Source organism: Scylla paramamosain, chromosome 6 (genome assembly GCF_035594125.1).
Source record: "Scylla paramamosain isolate STU-SP2022 chromosome 6, ASM3559412v1, whole genome shotgun sequence".
NCBI lineage: Eukaryota > Metazoa > Arthropoda > Malacostraca > Decapoda > Portunidae > Scylla > Scylla paramamosain.
The window spans coordinates 34077321-34099646 of NC_087156.1; the positions used below are offsets into that span (position 1 = coordinate 34077321).

At 36.8% G+C, this 22326-nt stretch overlaps 1 protein-coding gene across 2 annotated transcripts in view; it reads right to left on the reverse strand.

Moving 5' to 3' along the window:
- LOC135101644 (mediator of RNA polymerase II transcription subunit 16-like) overlaps positions 1-22326 on the reverse strand; it is a 48802-nt gene that overhangs the window by 21320 nt on the left and 5156 nt on the right. For both annotated transcript variants that reach the window (XM_064005912.1, XM_064005914.1), the window contains exons 3-11: positions 22123-22318; positions 19861-19993; positions 19466-19579; positions 17283-17453; positions 14419-14534; positions 13585-13710; positions 11848-12015; positions 6689-6869; positions 2790-2994 (exon numbers count right to left, since the gene is read on the reverse strand). In XM_064005912.1, coding sequence (XP_063861982.1) covers positions 2790-2994; positions 6689-6869; positions 11848-12015; positions 13585-13710; positions 14419-14534; positions 17283-17453; positions 19466-19579; positions 19861-19993; positions 22123-22318 — 1410 coding nt within the window. The remainder of the gene's footprint in view (positions 1-2789; positions 2995-6688; positions 6870-11847; positions 12016-13584; positions 13711-14418; positions 14535-17282; positions 17454-19465; positions 19580-19860; positions 19994-22122; positions 22319-22326) is intronic.

Genomic DNA, 22326 nt, shown 5'->3' on the forward strand with positions numbered 1-22326 from the left:
TGATGTACACGTGTGTCTGGTGTGTGAGAAGGTTAATGAGTTTAACACAACTTGAAAATGAAACAGGTTTAAGTAGTTCCCTGCCACTCACACAAGATTTTGCACACAGCTACTGTTCATATGTAAGCCTCTTATTAGCCACAGTGACACACAACCACCTACTTTAACTTGATCACCCTACCTACTCTTCTCAATGCAACAAACTTTGGCATATCCCACCACAGAACTCTCAACAGCTGACATTCATCAATGTCACCATTTACTGTCTCTTACCTAATTTCATTTATCTTCCCACTTCTAAAATTCTAGCACTTTCTTCTTTCACATCCAGCTTGTCCAAATCTCATCCACCTGATACCTACTGTTTCCCTCCACTGGGTAGTGGTCAGACCTTTACATCATCCTCTCTCAAAGCTTGCATAAGAAAAAGAAAAAAAAAATAAATAAAAAAAATAAAAAAAAAATAAATAAATAAAATAAATAAATAAAAAAAAAGTGTTACAATTCTAGACCTAACCTCTCATGCTATCAGCTAAAAATAACTTCAACAATTTATCTTCAGCCTTCCCTTACCCTCTACTGCAGATGGCACAACTGCCATCTCTCTATCTCTAAAGCTGAAAATGCAATAATCAACAACAGTTTCTCACTCTTTCTAGCTTACCATTTGTCTAATTTTGCATGCCTTTTGTCTATATTTAATGATAATCTTTCTACATTGCTGCCAGTTTTAACCTCTACCTGAGAAGACTACTCCACTAATCCTTCTCATAATATGTATTTTCAAATTTCTCACTCTTCATCAAGTTTTGGAATATTTTGTATCTTTTAAAAGGAGGGTCTCTGAACACCTATAAGTTCACATTATATTCTGATAAACAAGAAAAATTCTACACATGCAATCTAATAACAATCTTCTTACTTTATATGCTAGGGCTTGTTGATTCTCTCTTGAAATTCTTTGTTAATGATTTCCCTATTCTAATACTGTCTTGTATGGATCTAGTTTCCACCTTATGGATTCTATCTCTCTGTACCTTAACCTTATGGTTGATCAAATGGTGCTTGTTATTATTAAGTTCTTAAGCATTAACAATGGAGCTCCATAGTTTTTTTGTTAACCATCCATCCTTCTTATTTTCATTGTCTCACTTGAACTGAATAACCTGTCCATTCTCCTGCTGATATCTTTATTGTACACTTTTTAGCATGACCTGACTAATGATTTTCTACATTTGAATTACAAATGGAAAAGTACAAGGTAAGGTTTGATCTTTTCTATCATGCTAAATGTGGCAGGGAGAACCTGTTGATCCTCAATACCTCAAAGTTCCATTTCTCCACATGTGAAGTAGACAGAGTATTCTAATCCATCTCCTGTTCTTACATTATACAACTCATCCTTTCATCTAGTGAACATTTCTGGAATACTCTTCAGTACACATCTTAGCTATTTAGATTTTTTTCCCTTTAATTCTTGCCAAATTAATATCCATGAAATTAGGATTTTTATACAATTTCTATCAAATGAATTTCTCCAAAATGCTGACCCTATACATGGGAATCATCTACCCAGCAACTTACTCACAGGACAATTACAAACAACATAGAGTCAAAGATTATTTGTGACTATCATTAGCTACCTCCTTTACTCCACCTATCTTTCATCTCATGTTGTTCACTGAAGTATTTGGGACCGATTATCATTTTTATGGCTACTGCTCTCCTTCTTAATTGGACTCTTCTTAAGTTAGTTCCTCTGTAGCACATCTTTACTCATTCTCATCCTAACTTTATTCACCTTAAATACTACAGAAGCTAAAAATAGTATCTTCGTACCTTCATTCATAACACTGGTAAAATAGTACTCTCAGCTTTGGTATTTTCAAGTGCCTTCAAGATATTAGTATTATATCATCTGGATCTTACTTTACAGTAATAATGCCTAATGTAAATTTCTGGAACAAGATAATGAATATAATTTATTGTGTAACTCACTGATAATCCAATCAGACACTTTCCCCTATGACATTGACACTACCCTTTTAGAAACACTTAGTATTTTTTTCAGGAGATAGTTTTGGGAAGATAACCAAATACTAATATGGTGATTTCTGGCATTATTTGATCTTGGTAGCACATATTATAATGGTTTGCAGTGATATTTCAAGGGCCCAGGTCAATACTTTTTTGCAGACTATACTCAATGGCAAATACTAATCCCTTCTTTCATTCACTGTAATTATACTGTACTTTTCTTCAGATAATTGTGCATTATTAAGTATGTTTTTACACTTTATCATATTTTCATAAATAGGCAGGTTTAAGTAAGTGTTGACGTGCAATGACAGACATAAATGAAAGCACATTTCTACTGAAGGCAGGTATGTGAACTGCCAGTTGTATGCATCATATTTACATCTCCGGATAACTTAGATATTTATATGACTTCTTGACATGGGCTGTCCCCCTGCTGATCTAACTTAGTGAGGGTTTACTCTACATGAACAAATAAATAAATGAATACATACATCAATGCCATAGATAATGACGAATAAAAATTTACACAAAAAATTGCATTGAATCAATAAGGATGACAGTTTGAGAAGCAAACTATTACATTATGGATGACAGATTGCAAAACAAACTATTACATTATGGATGACACACTTCTCTGAGAAGCAAATTATTACATACATCTTACATAGATATCTCACATGAGGAAGTAGCTACTTGCACCCTGACAAAAAGTGTTACATCATGTATCAAGCCAAAGAAAATCTGCTTACCTCAGCATGGATGTTTTCATGATAAGGAATCGTATATGGAGATGCTGTGTGATGGGAGTGGAGTGCTGCTGGAAGGTGTCAGACAGTTTATCAGTCAGCATGAGGATGGACGAGTGTGGTGTGGACACTAACAGGTCCCACCAGTCACTGCCACTGACCAATGCAAATTCTAGCAGCAAAATCAGTGATATTGCCCACTGTGGACCTGTTGTAAAATATTACAATCATATATGAAACTTTGAAGCTTTAAATAATGAATAAATGTGGGAAACAGCTTAATGATAACACAGGAATAAACTAATAAAATCATATCAATCACATCAATTCACATTCCACACAAGAAGAAACTAATTACAAAATTATATCAATCACATTAATTCACATACCACTCATGTATAAGAAATTCAAAATCCAATTTTTATTGATAACCTCTACAATCAACAATACCTTACATATCAAACACATTGAATAATTCTTGTGGTGATTCTGTTACAAAGTTTCAATCATGATCATGACTCTTGACAAACTTTTACCATCTAAGAATGACCAAACACTTCTTTAAGTTTGTTCCTTATCAGGTGTCACTCATCTTATTATTTTTTTTCCTTTTCTTTTTATGTAGGAGGGGCACTGGCCAAGTGCAACAAAACTGCAATAAAAAAGGCCCACTGAGGTGCCAGCCCCCAAATATTTATTTATTTATTTTTTTTTATGTAGGAGGGACATTGGCAAAAAAAAAAAAAAAAAAAAAAAAAAAAAAAAAAAAAAAAGCCCATTGAGATGCCAGTCCCAGAAAAGGGTCCACAGCAGTAGTAAAAAATTGAAGGATAAGTGTCTTGAAACCTCCCTCTTGAAGAAATTCAAGTCATAGGAAGGTGGAAATACAGAAGCAGGCAGGGAGTTCCAGAGTTTGCCAGAGAAAGGGATGAATGATTGAGAATACTGGTTAACTCTTGCATTAGAGAGGTGGACAGAATAGGGATGAGAGAAAGAAGAAAGTCTTGTGCAGTGAGGCCATGGAAGGAGGGGAAGTATGCAGTTAGCAAGATCAGAAGAGCAGTTAGCATGAAAATAGCAGTAGATGATAGCTAGAGATGCAACATTGTGGCAATGAGAGAAAGGTGAGAGAAAGAAAGTCTTGTGTAGTTAGGTTATGGGGGAGGGGAGGCATGCAGTTAGCAAGATCAGAAGAGCAGCTGGCATGAAAATAGTGGCAGAAGATAGCAAGAAATGCAACACTGCAGCAATAAGAAAGAGGCTGAAGACAGTTAAAGGAGAGGAGCTGATGAGATGAAAAGCTTTTGACTCCACCCTGTCTAGAAGAGTGGTATGAGTGGAATCCCCCCCAGACATGTGAAGCATACTCCATACATGGATGGATAAGGCCCCTGTACAGAGTTAGTAGCAAGGGGGGGGGGGTGAGAAAAACTGGAGACATTTCAGAACACCTAACTTCATAGAAGCTGTTTTAACTAGAGGTAATATGTGAAGTTTCCAGTTCAGATTATATATAAAGGACAGACTGAGGATGTTCAGCGTAGAAGAGGGGGGACAGTTGAATGTCACTGAAGAAGATGGGATAGTTGACTGGAAGGTTGTGTCGAGTTGATAGATGGAGGAATTGAGTTTTTGAGGCATTGAACAATACCAAGTTTGCTCTGCCCCAATCAGAAATTTTAGAGAGATCAGAAGTCAGGTGTTCTGTGGCTTCCCTGCATGAAATATTTACTTTCTGAAGTGTTGGACATCTATGAAAAGATGTGGAAAAGTGCAAGGTGGTATCATCAGCATAGAAGTGGATAGGACAAGAAATTTGGTTTAGAAGGTCATTGATGAATAGTAAAAAGAGAGTGGGTGACAGGACAGAACTGAGGGACACCACTGTTAATAGATTTAGAAGAACAGTGACCATCTACCACAGCAGCAACAAAATCGATGTTCAGTGCAGACAAGGGGAACAATTGAGTGTCATTGAAGAAGATGGGATAGTTGTCTGGAAGGTTGTGTTCAGTTGATAGATGAAGGAATTGGGTTTTTGAGGAATTGAACAAAACTAAGTTTGCCCTGCCCCAACCAGAAATTTTAGAGCAATCAGAAGTCAGGTGTTCTGTGGCTTCCCTGTATGAAGTGCTTACTTCCTGAAGGATTGGACATCTAAAAAAAAACCCTGAGGAACACCACTATTATTATATTTAGAAGAATAGTGACTGTCTACCACAGCAGCAATAAAATGGTCAGAAGGTAAAATTAAGATGAAGATACAGAGAGGAAGATAGAAGCTGTGGGAAGGTAGTTTGGAAATCAAAGCTTTGTGCCAGACTCTATCAAAAACTTTTGATATGTCTAAGGCAACAGCAGAAGTTTCACCAAAACCTCTAAAACAGGATGACCAAGACTCAATAAGGAAAGCCAGAGGATCACTAATAGTGTGTCCCTGAAGGAACCCATACTGGCAATCAGATAAAAAGTTGTGAAGTGATAGATTTTTAAGAATTTTCCTGTTAAGGATAGATTAAAAAACTTTAGATAAGCAGGAAATTAAAGCAATTGGACAATAGTTTGAGGGATTAGAGAAGTCACCCTTTTTAGGAACAGGCTGAATGTAGTCAAACTTCCAGCAAGAAGGAAAGGTAGATGTTGATAGACAGAGTTGAAGTGTTGATAGACAGAGTTGAAGGAATTTGACTAGGCAAGATGCAAGCACAGAGGTACAGTTTTGGAGAACAACAGGAAGGACCCCATCAGATTCATAAGCCTTCCAAGGGTTTAGGCCAGCAAGGGCTTGGAAAACATCACTGTGAAGGATTTTAAAGGGTAGCATGAAGTAGTCAGAGGGTGGAGGAGAGGGAGGAAGAAGTCCTGAATCATCCAAAGTAGAGTTTTAGCAAAAGTATGAGTGAAGAGTTCATGTTTAGAAATAGATGAGATGGCAGCGGTGCCATCAAGTTGAAATAAAGGAAGGAAAGATGAAGAAGCAAAGTTATTGGAGAGGTTTTTGGTTAGGTGCCAGTCATGAGAAGTGTTAGATCTTGAAAGATTTTGACACTTTCTTTTAGTAAAGGAGTTTTGGCTAGTTGGAGGACAGGCTTGGCATGTTTCCAGGCAGAAATATATGATGCATGAGATTCTGGTGATGGAAGGCTTAAGTACCCTTCGTGGGCCATCTCTCTATCATGTATAGCACAAGAACAGGCTGTGTTAAACCAAGGTTTGGAAGATTTAAGTTGAGAGAAAGAGCAAGGAATGTATTCCCCCATGCCAGACACTATCACCTCTGTTATGCATTCAGCACAAAGAGATGGGTCTCTGACATGGAAGAAGTGGTTATTCCAAAGAAAATCAGAATAATACCTCTTCAGGTCCCTCCAATTAGTAGAGGCAAAATGCCAGAGGCACCTCTGCTTTGGGAGGGATTGGACCAATAGGACAAGATACAAATATGAGATTGTGATTGGAATAGACCAATGGCAAAGATAGAGTAACAGCATGAGCAGAAAGATTAGAGGTTAAGAAAAGGTCAAGAATGTTGGGCATATCTCCAAGTAGGGTGTTGCACCAGTTGCATCCTTTGTCCTTTCCTTAAGTTTTTATTCTAATTTTACTGCTATTCCTCCTCATTCTTAAGGGGAAAGGATTATAAGAATATTCCTCAGATTCTTCAAAGAACAGATCCATCACAGTACTACTCTATCATAGAAACTGTTACCTACAGGAAGGTTAACTGCATAACTCCCCACCTTCTGCAGTCTCTGCACAATACATTTCATAGTTCACACTAGTTACATTACTAGTGTCTTCTACATTTTTTTTTAATGAATAATTAATAAAATCAAAGTGAAAAGTGTTTGCAGAATACTTCACCACTAAACTGCAAACTTTGATTCTCTTCAGGTACCTACCAATATCTGCAGGACGGATCAATGTTATAAAGTGCAGGCTACCCATTGAATCCAGGGCAAGAAGCGACAGGCCACTCCAGGTGTGAGTGAGGGAGACCACTTGCCTCTCACTCGCCACACGTTTGCTTACTGGAGCATCTTCATTCCCGCCTCTGACATTCAGCAAATTGTGGCTGCTTAACTGAAAATGAAAGTTAGTGCACTCTTACCATCAGATATACCTTTTTTTATCAATGGTTTTCCTTCTGAATAGCTGTAAGTGTTGTACTTTCTTTTGGTATATTTCCATTAGTGCAGTAGTTCTTTTGTATAATAATCCTGTTTCTAAATGTCAAATTTCCTGAGATGTAGATAGCTATGAATTGGTTTATTTCATTGCATGATTTTAAAGTGACAAAATATAGTTTGTGTCAACTTCAGTGATTAATGATAATTACTCCCAGTGACATCTGAAGCATTGTTCAGGGGATGCTGTGAACTTATCATTAAACCCAGCTGTGACCTCACTGAACGTTTCCCTTTGTGTCTCACAACACAAGGGGGCAGTCACAGCCTGCCCTCTAAAGACAACTCTCTTCCTCCACACAAAACTACAAGCACCTAATAACACACACACCTTTCACTCAAAAATTTCAAAATCATCATGGTGACTCCTACACCAGCCTCAGAGTCCCCATCTAGGGAGTGGACCATAAATGGCCCCAGGTCGGACTGCCTTTCTGTCGACGACCCTAAGTGTCTTGACACCCCACTCAACTTTTTCTTCATTAACTTCTGCAACATTCGTGGTCTAAGATCTAATTTTCAATCTGTAGAACACCACCTCTCCACTTCTAAACCTCATCTTCTTTTCCTCACTGAAACTCAGGTATCTGAGGCAACTGACAGTAGCCCCTTTTCTGTTCTCTCCTACTTTCTCTATCCTCATTTTCGATCCAAAGCTGGATGTTGCGTTTATGTGCACAGTGACTTAACCTGCTCTTGTGCCCACGCTCTTGAATCTTCCGAGTTTTCCACCATCTGGCTACGACTACAGAGTCACTCTCAAACTTAATTTATCTGTGCTGTATACCTTTCACCTAACTCCTCTGACTATAAGAAATTCTTTGACTACTTAACTTCCAAACATTCTGATCCTCTTCCCATTTGCAGAGATCTCCATTCTTGGAAACTTCAATGTTCACCACCAAGTTTGGCTTTCCTCTCCCTTCACTAACCATCCTGGTGAACTAACCTTCAACTTTGCTATCCTCCACGACCTAGAGCAATTGGTGCAACGCCCTACTTGTATTCCTGACCATCTTGGAGATACGTCCAACATTCTTGACCTTTTCCTGACCTCTAATCCTTCTGCTTATGCTGTCACCCTTTCTTCTCCGTTGGGCTCCTCCAATCACAATCTCATATCTGTACCTTGTCCTATCGCTCCAATCCCTCCCCAGGATCCCCCTAAGCGAAGGTGCTTCTGGCGTTTTGCTTCTGCTAGTTGGGGAGACCTGAGGAGGTATTTTGCTGATTTTCCTTGGAATGACTACTGTTTCCGTGTCAGAGACCCGTCTTTGTGTGCTGAGCACATAACAGAGGTGATAGTGTCTGGCATGGAGGCGTAAATTCCTCGCTCTTTTTCTCGACCTAAACCTTCTAAACCTTGGTTTAACACAGCTTGTTCTCGTGCTATACAAGAAAGAGAGGTGGCCCATAAAAGGTACTTAAGCCTTCCATCACCAGAATCTCATGCACTTTATATTTCTGCCCAGAACCATGCCAAGTCTGTTCTCCAACTAGCCAAAAACTGGCCAAAAACTGGCCTAAACCCTCAGAAGGCTTATGGTCCTGATGGGGTCCCTCCTATTGTTCTTCGAAACTGTGCCTCCGTGCTTGCACCTCACCTAGTCAAACTCTTTCAGCTCTGTCTGTCAACATCTACCTTTCCTTCTTGCTGGAAGTTTGCCTACATTCAGCCTGTTCCTAAAAAGGGTGACCGTTCTAATCCCTCAAACTACCATCCTATTGCTTTAATTTCCTGCCTATCTAAAGTTCTTGAATCTATCCTCAACAGGAAGATTCTTAAACATCTATAACTTCACAACCTTCTATCTGATCGCCAGTATGGGTTCTGTCTAGGCCGCTCTACTGGTGATCTTCTGGCTTTCCTTACTGAGTCTTGGTCATCCTCTTTTAGAGATTTTGGTGAAACTTTTGCTGTTGCCTTGGACATATCAAAAGCTTTTGATAGAGTCTGGCACAAAGCTTTGATTTCCAAACAACCCTCCTACGGTTTCTATCCTTCTCTCTGTAACTTCATCTCAAGTTTCCTTTCTGACCGTTCTATTGCTGCTGTGGTAGATGGTCACTGTTCTTCTTCTAAATCTATTAACAGTGGTGTTCCTCAGGGTTCTGTCCTGTCACCCACTCTCTTTTTATTATTCATTAATGATCTTCTAAACCAAACTTCTTGTCCTATCCACTCCTATGCTGATGATACCACCCAGCACTTTTCCACGTCTTTTCATTGATGTCCAACCCTTCAGGAGATAAACGTTTCACACAGGGAAGCCACAGAACGCTTGACTTCTGATCTTTCTTTTATTTCTGATTGGGGCAGAGCAAACTTGGTATTGTTTAATGCCTCAAAAACTCAATTCCTGCATCTATCAACTCGACACAACCTTCCAGACAACTATCCCCTCTTCTTCAGTGACACTCAACTGTCCCCCTCTTCTACACTGAACATCCTCGGTCTGTCCTTTACTTATAATCTGAACTGGAAACTTCACATCTCATCTCTAGCTAAAACAGCTTCTATGAAGTTAGGTGTTCTGAGACGTCTCCGCCAGTTTTCCTCACCCCCCCCCAGCTGCTAACTCTGTACATGTATGGAGTATGCTTCACATGTCTGGGAGGGGTTCCACTCACATTGCTCTTCTAGACAGGGTGGAATCAAAAGCTTTTTGTCTCATCAACTCCTCTAACTGACTGTCTTCAGCCTCTCTCTCACTGCCACAATGTTGCATCTCTAGCTGTCTTCTACCACTATTTTCATGCTAACTGCTCTTCTGATCTTGCTAGCTGCATGCCTCCCCTCCTCCCATGGCTTTGCTGCACAAGACTTTCTTCTTTCTCTCACCCCTGTTCTGTCCACCTCTCTAATGAGAGAGTTAACCATTATTCTCAGTCATTCATCCCTTTCTCTGGTAAACTCTGGAACTCCCTGCCTGCTTCTGTATTTCCAGCTTCCTATGACTTGAATTCCTTCAAGAAGGAGGTTTCAAGACACTTATTCATCAATTTTTGACCACTGCTTTGACCCTTTTATGGGACTGGCATTTCAGTGGGTATTTTCTTTATTGGATTTTTGTTGCCCTTGGCCAGTGTCCTTCCTACATAAAAAAAAAAAAAATAAATAAATAAAAAATAAAAATTAAATATCTGTCAACAATATCTGTCAACCAAATCAATCCTGAAACATAGAACAAGCTCTCACTTTTGTTATGATAGTTTGAACTCCTTAGTGGAGTCAGAATATTTGGATTAGTTACTTTTCAATGTTGTTTACTATACTACTATACTATAATACTAACTTGGCATATTATAATTTATGATAGATTATTTAAGTCAATGTATCTCATGGTACGGTAATACAAGCTAACCAACATGCTGGATATTTACAAAAGTTCTCTAAATAAAATGTGTTTATATTCAATAACCCAATAATAAAAATTTGCCTATAATAACATATGTTGCAGACAAATATTCACTAAAAACTATCATTTACCACTGCAAGCATTTAGTCTAACAAATCACATGTATACACTTTGTTCCTCAAGTACAAATATGAGAGAGAGAGAGAGAGAGAGAGAGAGAGAGAGAGAGAGAGAGAGAGAGAGAGAGAGAGAGAGAGAGAGAGAGAGAGAGAGAGAGAGAGAGAGAGAGAGAGAGAGAGAGAGAGAGAGAGAGAGAGAGAGAGAGAGAGAGAGCATAGGTGAGTTGTGCAGAAAGGACCAAGTGACGACTGCAATGACCACTCCCTGTTGGAAATTCAGAAAACCAAGCATCATTAAAATAGGATACAAAGAGAGGCAGGTACCATGTCAGTGCTCAAAACAGTCACTGGGGCTGAAAGTTCACATCTGATGCAAGTGGTGCATAATGGTTGTTCTCTCTTGCCTCCTTATATAGGATGTTATGTGATATTTCAAGGCTGGTGTTTCAATGTTGGTTAATGGTATTTAATTCACTACTTACGGAAATAAAAGTTTCAAATCTTGACTTGCAAGCCTGAATTTATGGAATGACAAGAATACAAAGAACTTACAATGTTACAGCATGATAAAATGCAAATATAGGAAGAAGATATTTTTATGAAAAGATTAATACAAGTATCTCCTCTGAAGCTGGTACAAATGTATTGGAAGTGAGCTCCTAGATTTTAGATGATTGGTTTGAGTTCCACAATACATATGCATTTGTAGATCAGAGGTCTGTTACAGTGGCCTCAATGGAGAAGGATTACTACCACTCAGCAATGGCCACTTATGAAATACAAGAATAACCCATTAGCTAGAAGATGAAGGCACACATCTAGAGCAGCTGTGCTAAGTTAACCTTTTCAGTCCTATGCTGTAGTTAGAAAATCATGCTGTATCCTGGTATGTGCTAGATCTAAACTGCTATTATGAGGGTTTTCCAGTCAATTTCAGACTTTTTGTTATAAATAATTTGAAAACTTAACAATCCTTAATATACTGGAATGGCATACTCATGCCTCCTTATGTACTATTCTTGAGGACATTATGTACAGTTCTGTTTTAGATCAGTATCTCTGCCTCCCACATGCCTCATATTTTCTCCCAGTTCCTCATTTACACAAACAAAGTATCTGACAACTTAGCACATCTTTACTTGTGATTAATGACAGGTATCTACCACATATATGTGAAAAAGAGCTGGACCATATTTTTGTATGCATTGTGCATTGCTCAGCACATACTGCATAGTGTATAGCTCTTACTCAGCCATGTTGGACATACTCAAAGACAGTACTTACTATCTTTGAGTAGACAAAGTTGATTAAAAGAAAATTTATAAGTCAAAGACAGTACTTACTGTCTTTGAGTAGACAAAGTTGATTAAAAGAAAATTTATAAGTAAGTGCTCACCTGCTGCATGTTATCTCTGTTTATGGCACAGATGTAGGCATCTGCTGTAGCTGCAGTAATGATGAAGGGGAGGTGGGCAGCAGCTGAGCCTGGTAGTAGGTGTCTGGTTGCAGTGCTGAGGGTCACTATTGGACTGCTGGATGCCCATTCCCCCATGCAAAACCACTCCTAAAATCCAAATAAAAAGTAAAACAAAGCATTTCATAGGAATAGCTATGAATATGGTTTAACAATTTCATGATCAAAATTCTGAAAAGCAAGGACATATAAAATAAGTGGTAAAGAAGAATGTACACAAGACATATGTTAAGTAATATCCTATTTAAAATGAGTGAAATGATAAGACTATTTCTGATATGTTGAAAATTGGGATAACTTTGTTTTTACTTGCAAACTTTCCATATATCAATGAATAACAGTTTGGTCTCATTACATGTATCCTTTAACTGAATAAATCCTATCAAATCAGTTCAGTGTGTGTGTATGTGTGTGTGTGTATTTACCTAGTTGTGCTTTATGGGAAAAGAGCTATGCTCGTGCTGTCCCATCTCCATATCTTTCAATATCCAACTTAGCCTTGAATCCATGTATACTTTCTGCATTTACTATCTCCTCATCCAGACAATTCCATACATCAATACTTCTATATAGGAAACTATACTTTTTGAAGTCTCTTCTACAAGCACTCCTCTTCAGCCTCTTTCCATGTCCTCTAGTGTCCTGCGTATCCCAGACCATTAAGTTGCTCTGGTCCACCTCCTCTACTCCCTCATATGCTTTATATATCGCAATCAAGTCCCCCCTTTCTCTCCTATTTTCCAACGTTGGTAGATGTATCCTTGCCAGTCTCTCTTCATATGACAAGTCCCTGATACTTGGTATCATCTTTGTAGATGCTCTCTGAACTCTCTCCAACTTCCTTATATCCTTTTTCTTGTATGGCGACCGAACTACTGCTGCAAGTTCTTGTCTAGGTCTTATCAGTGACACGATCATCTTCCTGACCATCTCTTCATCTATATATATGCAAAGGCCTGCCTTATTCTTTTCAACAAGTTATAGGTTTCTCCTGTAATTTTGCTAATGTGTCTATCCAGGGTCTGGTTCCCAGTCACTGTAACACTGAGATCCTTTTCCTCTTCTGCTCCACTCAACCTTACACCATTCAACACATAATTTCCTTTTACTATTCTTGTACTTTTTTCCAAATTCTATTACTTTACACTTCTTTAAGTTAAATTCCATTTCCCATCTATAACTCCACTCTGATATCTTGTTCAGGTCTTCTTGTAATGTTCCACAGTCCTCTGCACTCTCAACTTTCTTCAGCAACTTTGCATCATCTGCAAAAAGGCTCATGTAGCTGTTCACACACTGTCATATCATTTATATAAACTGCAAACATGATTGGTGCAAGTATTGAGCCTTGGAGTACTCCACTTATGACTTCCCTCCATAATGATTTTTGATTGTGTGTGTGTGTGTGTGTGTGTGTGTGTGTGTGTGTGTGTGTGTGTGTGTGTGTGTGTGTGTGTGTGTGTGTGTATACATATGTCCTTGTTACAAGAGGCCAGAAATGGTCTAAGCAACTGCACACAAGATGAGAAACAGAATGGTGAAAAAAAAAGAGGGTCCTCAACAACAACAACCTTGAATTTTGTGTATACATGTATAAGCAATAGTGTATCAGAGAGTCTATTCACTGAGCTAACCATGCATGAAATCCCTTAAAAACACCTTTGTTGCAATTCCAACTGTGTCTGCCATGGGTTTGAAGGGCTTCAGTAAGGGACGCTGCTGATCCTGAAGCTGATACCTCCGTACAAGGTGAGACATTGCGCCCAAGGTTGGAGGAGTGCTGGACTGAAAGAAAAGTAAATTCCTTTTAGTGAAAAACAAACAATAGAGCAAAAGTCCATCATAATTTATCTTTCCTTCTTTCCACAAATCAAATGTGCATGGCATGTTAACAATCAACTGCAATACATTTGATCATTTCTGATGTTTCACTTCTCTTTGGTTAGTCTCCTCCAAGGAATGGGAATGGCTGTAGTTCCCAAGATACTCTGACCATACATAACATTCATTAGTACTAAATTACTTTTTAGTTTCCATTCTATTCTTTGGACACTAATACACTTAATTGCCCACAGCTGGTATAGTTAAATAATTTTTACAGTACATTCACAGCAATAATTTAATATATTTTATTGTATTGATATTTCTTACAACTGCTCATCTGCATTGATGGGCAATGTTACTCTAAAATACAACTTTGTTACTCATTACTCTGTTGCTCATAAATCAAAAGATGTTACTTGCTACTGTACAACCTCAGATGGAAATGTAATGCAAGCTACTGTTATTTTGCTACTCCATGGATCTGTAAATTGAAATATGAATCATAAAACTGCATTGAATAAAGTACAATAAAGCATTTAAACATGAATTTATTTTACCAAGGTAACAAAATCATAATTAAAATTGTAAAAAAAGAAAAAAGAAGAAAAAAAAAAAAAAAACAATAATGAATCCATCCAATGAAAAAGCCAAACTCATGAAATACTCCACCTGTTGTGAAGGTGAGGCCTTGACTTGCTTCTCCACAGTGAGTGCCACCAGCAGGCTGGTGGGGTCTTCCAGCTCAGTGTAGCGTAGGCATGTTACTTGCACAAGTCCTTCACTCTCTAAAAGATACAATGAAGTGTATTAAGTTGTTCTGAATACTAAGACAATAAACAAATATAATAACAAAAATCACATAAATCAATGTATCCAGTCATGCAGCATAATTCTTTGTTTGATAATAACTATTTAAAGGTTTCAGTGTTACTAGTATTTCATTAATACTCATCTATCTATCGATCTTTATAATACACCATAATACATGGTGATTAAAATTAGGGAATAGCCAAAACAACACCTCTTATCTCATTGTGAAAATAAAAATACATAGGAGGATATTTTCAGTCTTATCACTCTGTCCCTTTCAACCATCTTTAATGATACACCAAGGAATACAATAACAGATACTGAACAATGACGATGATAATCAACGTACCAAACCTAGATCCTTCTTGAAGGTGGTGAAACCAAGATATGCCCACATGCATGAACTTACATTGTCATTCCCTCACATCTTAAGCTCCTGGTCTTGAGGAGGTGTGAGGGAGAAAGAATCAATCTTTACTGACCACACAGTACCTAGGTCAAGTGCACAGAACTGAGGTTCTCAGCATTTGGGCCTGGCTGCAGAACTAGTTTATCTTTGTTGCACAGTAACAGATCCATTCCCCTTTCCTACATCTGATCTGATTATCTGATCAGACCAGATGTGGGTAAACCTCTTGTAGAGACATTCATGGCTAAGCTATTATTTATGCATTTGTAAGTGTTCTTCATCTATCCCTATCACTTTTTCTTGCTCTACAAACAACTCTCAGGCATCTAGTGGGTGCTAAAATAAATGACACCCCAATTTTACCCAAATTTCTCTCAACTTCAATAGGTCTTATATCTAATACAGTGTAAAAATTTCTACAGGTAAATTATGCCATGTCTGATGGTATCTAAACACTCAACCATACCAGGTGAGATCAACTGCTGCAGCTCCTGATCAGTCAGATCTTTTTTTCTTTTTTGACTCGCACTGCTCCCCCTCCCCCAACCCAACACTCAATGCTGCCGGATGGGTGGAAAGGCATGTTCTGTGTTGTGAAAATAACAATTCTGACACAGAGAAGAAAATGTGAGTATATTTGGAATTTAGGAAATGCACTAAAGCCAAACAAAGATCACCATGTTAATAGACCAACTCTTGAAGCTTGCTGTGACTAGATACCCACACATTTGAGAGCAAAAGTGTCATGATATAAATAGTAAAGAAAATCAAATCAAAATAGAAGATAATATCATTCAAATAATGATCATATAAAATTATTTAGAATAGCCTAAAGAAATGATTATGAATATAAATACTTGGTTTTTCTTTTTGGATTCATAAATAAACATTGTATATATTTTCAGAATCAATAAGAATTCAGAACAAAAATATTAAGTGTAATTGTAATCTAGAAAGTGACAAATTAAAAATCTCAAGATGATGAAGAAGCTTGGCCGCAGAGTAATGTTTTCTACTAAAGCCCACCACAATGGAAACCTGAAAACTTCATGTTCCCAAGTTTTTGTTAAATAAGTCAGATAAAAAATCCCTATCACAAGACATTGTAGATTAAGCGGAAATGTGTAAGAACTGATAACTATGTAATTAGGGAAAAATTTTGAAATTAATATTCTTGATCTAAATTTGTTAATGAACCATGTTAGAGTTTGATAATATGTGGGACTGTTAGTTAAAATCTTCAAGAACAATTTGAAGGTATAGAAGGATGTTAAAGTTTTAGGGATATTGCGAAATAATTAATTCTAGTTCGGCAGAAGCAACTTATGTTTATGTGAGGCAGTATATATAAGGGTTGGCATGAACTTGCAGCCAGAGGCACTAACCAGATCGTTGCTAACAGGTACGTACGTCACATCCAGAGAATCTTGTATTGTTTAAGGACTTTGTTCATATGAAAATAACAATTTGTGCCCATTCTAAAATAATTACTTGAGAGATGCTAACTAGATCATTGTTGACAGATACAAAAGAAAATATAAGTTCCCTATGCTAGTTAGTTTTTTATTTTTATTTATTTATTTATTTATTTTTTTAGGAGGGAGAAAACTAAAATTTAGTATGTAAACAAATAGGTAAAACTATCTTTTGATATTGTATTAACCAAAACACCAGTGATACACACACTTTTTGATGTATCATCTACACTACTTTAGAATGCTATTTACTGAAAATTAAGGTAACTGAGCACACTCAAATGAACTTTTAAACATTATTAATTTAAAAATTTTTATCAAGGACTAATTAGGAGCTTTATCATTTTTCCAGAATAGGGACCCCAAAACTCCAAGGTAATAGAGTTATTTACTATATATATATCATTGTGTATTCAGAGAAAAATAATATGAAACTGTTGTTGGTTATTTACTTACATCAAATAAAATTAATCTGGTTGTCATGGAATTTTTCAGTGTCTTATAAACTTCCAGCTAATTAATAAGATACGCTATCATACCACATATACTAATACCTTCAAATCAAGTAGGCATCTCTATTGCCAAATACCTATTAGTACATAAATAATAAGTTCCATGCAGTACTCTATCCCCCATTCTAGAGATGGCAAATAAATGATTAAGAATGAAGAAAGAGTTATAACCTGTATATGAAGATGGTGAGTGTATAACATACCAAATTCAAAGACCAAGAAGACTTGTGTGAGCACTGCAGAAAAATAACATCAAGCAGACAGTAAAAAATGTTGTGTAAGAGTTTTCTGGAAACTGTGCATTCATACATGCATGAAAGCACTTACTTGTAGATGTGTGCCAAGTGGTATTGGACAGGGCAGGGCAGAATGACTGGGCTGCCTGAATGGTTACTGTGATGTCACCTTTGCTTCCTTTGGCCTGATCTAGCATCTTGAGTTCTGCTCGCCAACACTTGATCATTTCAGGCTTCCAAGTGGCTACATGGATATGTCCAGCTGGCAATATAGCAATGTATTGGAGTCATTATATTCATGTATGGCTAGTATGTATATAATTTCTTCCTTAGCACTATAAATTGTTGTGTGTAGTGTAAGTCACAGGAGGCTGTAAAAATTATGTAGGTTCTAGGAATCTAGCACCTAGTACTTCACAATGTGCATATGATAATTTGTCATCTACATTTAAATACCCATTTAAATGTAGCTTCAGATGCCCTCAGTGACAGTGTATGTTGTACATGCTTAGAGGGAGGGATGGAGTTTATGAAGCTCTCTCTTTCATCAACTTCTATACCCACTTGGCATTCACTTACTCCCACTTTTTGCTCTCTTTCAACACGATGGGTAGGAGGAAATCTTACCTTACCCAAAGGAATGAGATACTGGCAAAAGCATGCCGTATATTAGCTGAGAGCAGAGCACATGTATCAGTGTGGTATGCCCTCATTATAAAAATGAAGTGTGCAATGTCCTATCTAAGAGATTCCAGATACCAACAAAATAAATAATTTATGAATCTAATGCTTGCAATTATAGCTCAAAATCATTTACAACTCAAAACAAATACATTATAATACTTGGCACCCAAAAATTCCAGTATTACACAGTAATATATGGATGAAAACTGTGTAAGCATCTCTTTAAGCTTTAAAGCCTCATATCTCAAAATTAACTTACTGCGCTATCGAGGCATATTTTTCCACAATTTATTGCCCAATTTTGATGATTTTGGTGTCATTAGAAAGGGAACTAAAATACCCTAAAAACTGATGTGACAGAATTTTGATTGAGTATTTACTTTTTTTCTAGCTTAAGAGAAATATACAGATGAGGAAAATTTTTTTTATTTTTCTCGATGAAACCAAGCATGAAAATTCTGTTGCACAATTTTCTTAGAAAACAATCAAAATATTTTGTAGCAAATTTTCAAGAAAATCCAGGAAAAATTGTTGTCAATATATATATATATATATATATATATATATATATATATATATATATATATATATATATATATATATATATATATATATATATATATATATATATATATATATATATATATATATATATATATATATATATATATATATATATATATATATATATATATAAAAGAACTTTATATCTCATAAAAATCTGGCACAGTTTGGTTCATAAATAATGAAAACTGAAAATAACTTGGTTGGTCCCTTTAATATGTCACACCATACCAAAAGACTACCATTTCTATTTAGTTATACAATCTGTCCAGCAAGTGCTTCAGTTGTCTGATCGTTGCTTTACAAACTTATCCCTAAATCCTCAATCCTACTTCTACTATTCCTTGATCATCAGCTGTTATTTACATCAACATAACAATGGCTTCGCTGTACAAGACTTTTTTTCTTTCTCTCACCCCTATTCTGTCCATCCCTCTAATGCAATAGTTAACCAGTATTCTCAATCAATCATTCATTCCTTTCTCTGGTAAACTCTGGAACTCCCTGCCTGCTTCTGTATTTCCTTCCTCCTATGACTTCAACTCTTTCAAGAGGGAGATTTCAAATGTCCTTGCATTTTTTATTCCTTTTTGGTGCTGATGAATAAGTGGGATTTTTTTTTTTCCAGTTTTGTTTCCCTTGGCTAGTGACCCTCTTATATATATATATATATATATATATATATATATATATATATATATATATATATATATATATATATATATATATATATATATATATATAAAATACAGTCCAAACTTCAGAAATGGAGACAGCGAAAGGTGAGAGCAATTGTACATATTGCAAGATACAACAAAACACCTAAAATTCTATAAAGGCTACTTTTTGTTCCTTTGTCCTTTTCTCTGAATAGTTTTACTTACTAACATATATTTCAAACTTTTAAATATTACATTATTACTATAGGTTTCTAAAACATTTCAAAATATCACTAACTTCATTATTTACATTCCTTTATAAAGCTGTATAGACAAAGCGAGTAAAGATTAAGATGAGAAAACTCACTTGGAGCCAAAGCAGCAGTGGCAACAGAAAAGTTGTCCCGGGTATTTCCAAGCACAATCTTCTTTTCAGTGAAGATAGCACCTTCATGTGTTAAAACACACACTAGCAACAAACCTGATCATGGAAAGTAAAAATAGAACACTAGGACATTCTCCAGTGTGATAAGGAATGTGTATGTAGTTGTATGATGACAAATATCACTTGCCAATTTTATTTTACAAATCATGTTTTATGAATCTCAATGTAGAAATGTTCTACAGAAAAGATCAGAAAAACCAAGGCTAGGTATGACTAACAATTACCATAAACAAACTGATTTAATAATGTAAGATGAGCCCTAAGCAAAATATCTTATAATGAACACAAGCTAAGTGAAACATGTGGATGCAATTCACCTGAGGCTGAGACAGCAAAAAAGCCATTCATTGCGCACTGTCCATGATCCACCAGTGTTGGCTTGTGAGGCTGAGCTATGAACTTCTCTGTGTATGAAGCATGAACATTTACATCTCCTGATTGGACACATGCCTGCAAAACATTAGGGTGGTCACTTAATCTTATTCATGATACTTTTCTCTTAAAATTTTGTCACTGCTCACTCATGCTCATGTCTTTAAAATCCAGAAATAAACTGCCACCTCTCCTTTACTGGAAATATAGTGTCTCTGAATGTGTTCTAACCTTATTAATTTTAGCCACATTTTATAAAACAGAGTATATAAAAACATGTATTCTATATTCCTTTTTCTCAGGAATGAGATAGAGATGATTCAATCTTTATTCTAAAACTTGGAGGTTTAGAAGGAAGAGATTCCTGGGTATTAGATAATGACCACTATTAAACCATTCCAGAGAACACAAATGAGTGGTAATTATAGAGGAATTTGCATGTTGTATGCAACCAAGAGGGTGTATGATAAAATTCTAGATAAAAGAGTACATTAGAGTATTAGGAACAAAATTAATAAGGAAAATGGGAAGTCAAAAATGAGAAAAGGCTGTTATAAAATAAGAATGTTTGAAACACAGATACAAGAAGTCACTTTGACTGTCTATCAATATACCAGGAGGAGTCAGTAGGCACCTGCTGAAATGATAATAACTCCCAGTGATGTTTAAAGCACTGGATCAGGGGGTGCTATGAACTTATCATTAAACCCAGCTATGACCTCACTGAACATTTCTCTTTGTGTCTCACAATACAAGGGGGCAGTCACAGCCTGCCCTCTGAAGACACCTCTCTTCCTTCACACAAAACTACAAGCACCTAATTACACATGTACCCTTCACTCAACATTCAAAATCATAGTGACTCCTACACCAGCCTCAGAGTCCCCATCTGGGGAAGGGACCACAAATGTCCCCACGTTGGACTGCTCTTCTGGTACTGACCCTAAGTGTCTTGACGCCCCCTCAACTTTTTCTTCATTAATTTCTGCAACATTCACAATCATGGATCTAATTTTCAACCTGTAGAACATCACCTCTCCTCTAATAAACCTCATCTTCTTTTCCTCACTGAAACACAGGTGTCTGAGGCAAATGACAGTAGCCCCTTTTCTGTTCCTTCCTACTTTCTCTATCCTCATTTTCAATCCAAAGCTGGATGCTGTATTTATGTCTGCAATGACTTAACCTGCTCTTGTTACTATTGTTCTGACTTGGCTGAAATAGTTTCCTTAATATTAAAACAAATTTTTCTAGACAATCTACAATACCCAAACATTTTTTGTGCATTTAACTGATAATAACAAATACATCAAAAGGTTAATGAAAAAAAAATGCTCTAGTATAGTATCACTGCATGCAGTGGGGATGGCAGTAGTACACTCATTGCTATCACTGTGGGTGGCAGGGATGGCAGTGACAACAGTGGGTGGCACACTCAGTTCTACAACTGCAGGTGGCAGGGGTGGCAATGGCAGTGGTGGCACACTCAATACTATCAGTGTGGATGGTAGAGGTGGCAGTGGCAGGGGCAGCACACTCAGTACTATTAGTGTGGGTGGGGTGGTGTAGGCAGTAGTGGCAGCCCACACCCTCCCCCTGCATTACCATTAGCCTGCTCTGCATTACAGGCTTCTCTGTGGCTTGTTGTGGCCCATCCCAGTGTTAGGATTTTGAGTTGACTGTATTACAGTGTGATTTGAAGGCAAATTGACAACCAACATTAGATGCAATTTGTGTTAGAACATTGAACATTGGCTGCAACCTGACTGTATGTATATGTATATATATATATATATATATATATATATATATATATATATATATATATATATATATATATATATATATATATATATATATATATATATATATATATATATATATATATATAATCCTATTTGTGAATGATAATAATGATAATGATCTCAAGAAACTGAGGAGAATCTGCAAAAAATTGGGAAATCAATTTCCAATGGATTTTAAAATATGAATTGAAGGTAAATCATAACCAGAACTAAGTACTTTATTTTACTTTTTCAGTGGAGGTAAGTAGCTGATGAGATGGAAAATGATGACCAATGAGAATGCAAGATCAAGGAAAGGACATTCATAATATCCTGGATATACTTTAAATCCTTTCCTTATTGTCACTCCATATCTATCTTTTCTTAAAGAAAATAAATACAGGAAGTAAAATACAAACGCACCCTGATTCCCCCATGGAAGAAGTTGATGTGTAATATGTCTTCTCCATCCCAGTCACAGGTGTGAGATGAGGTCCACTGGTGGAGGCCGGCTCCCTTGGTGAAGAGGTGGACACGACCCATGCTTAACACAACCAGCAGCTGGGAACCATCACTGCTGAATGTTAGGAAGATCACCTTGCTCACCGACTCCATTATTCTGCCAAC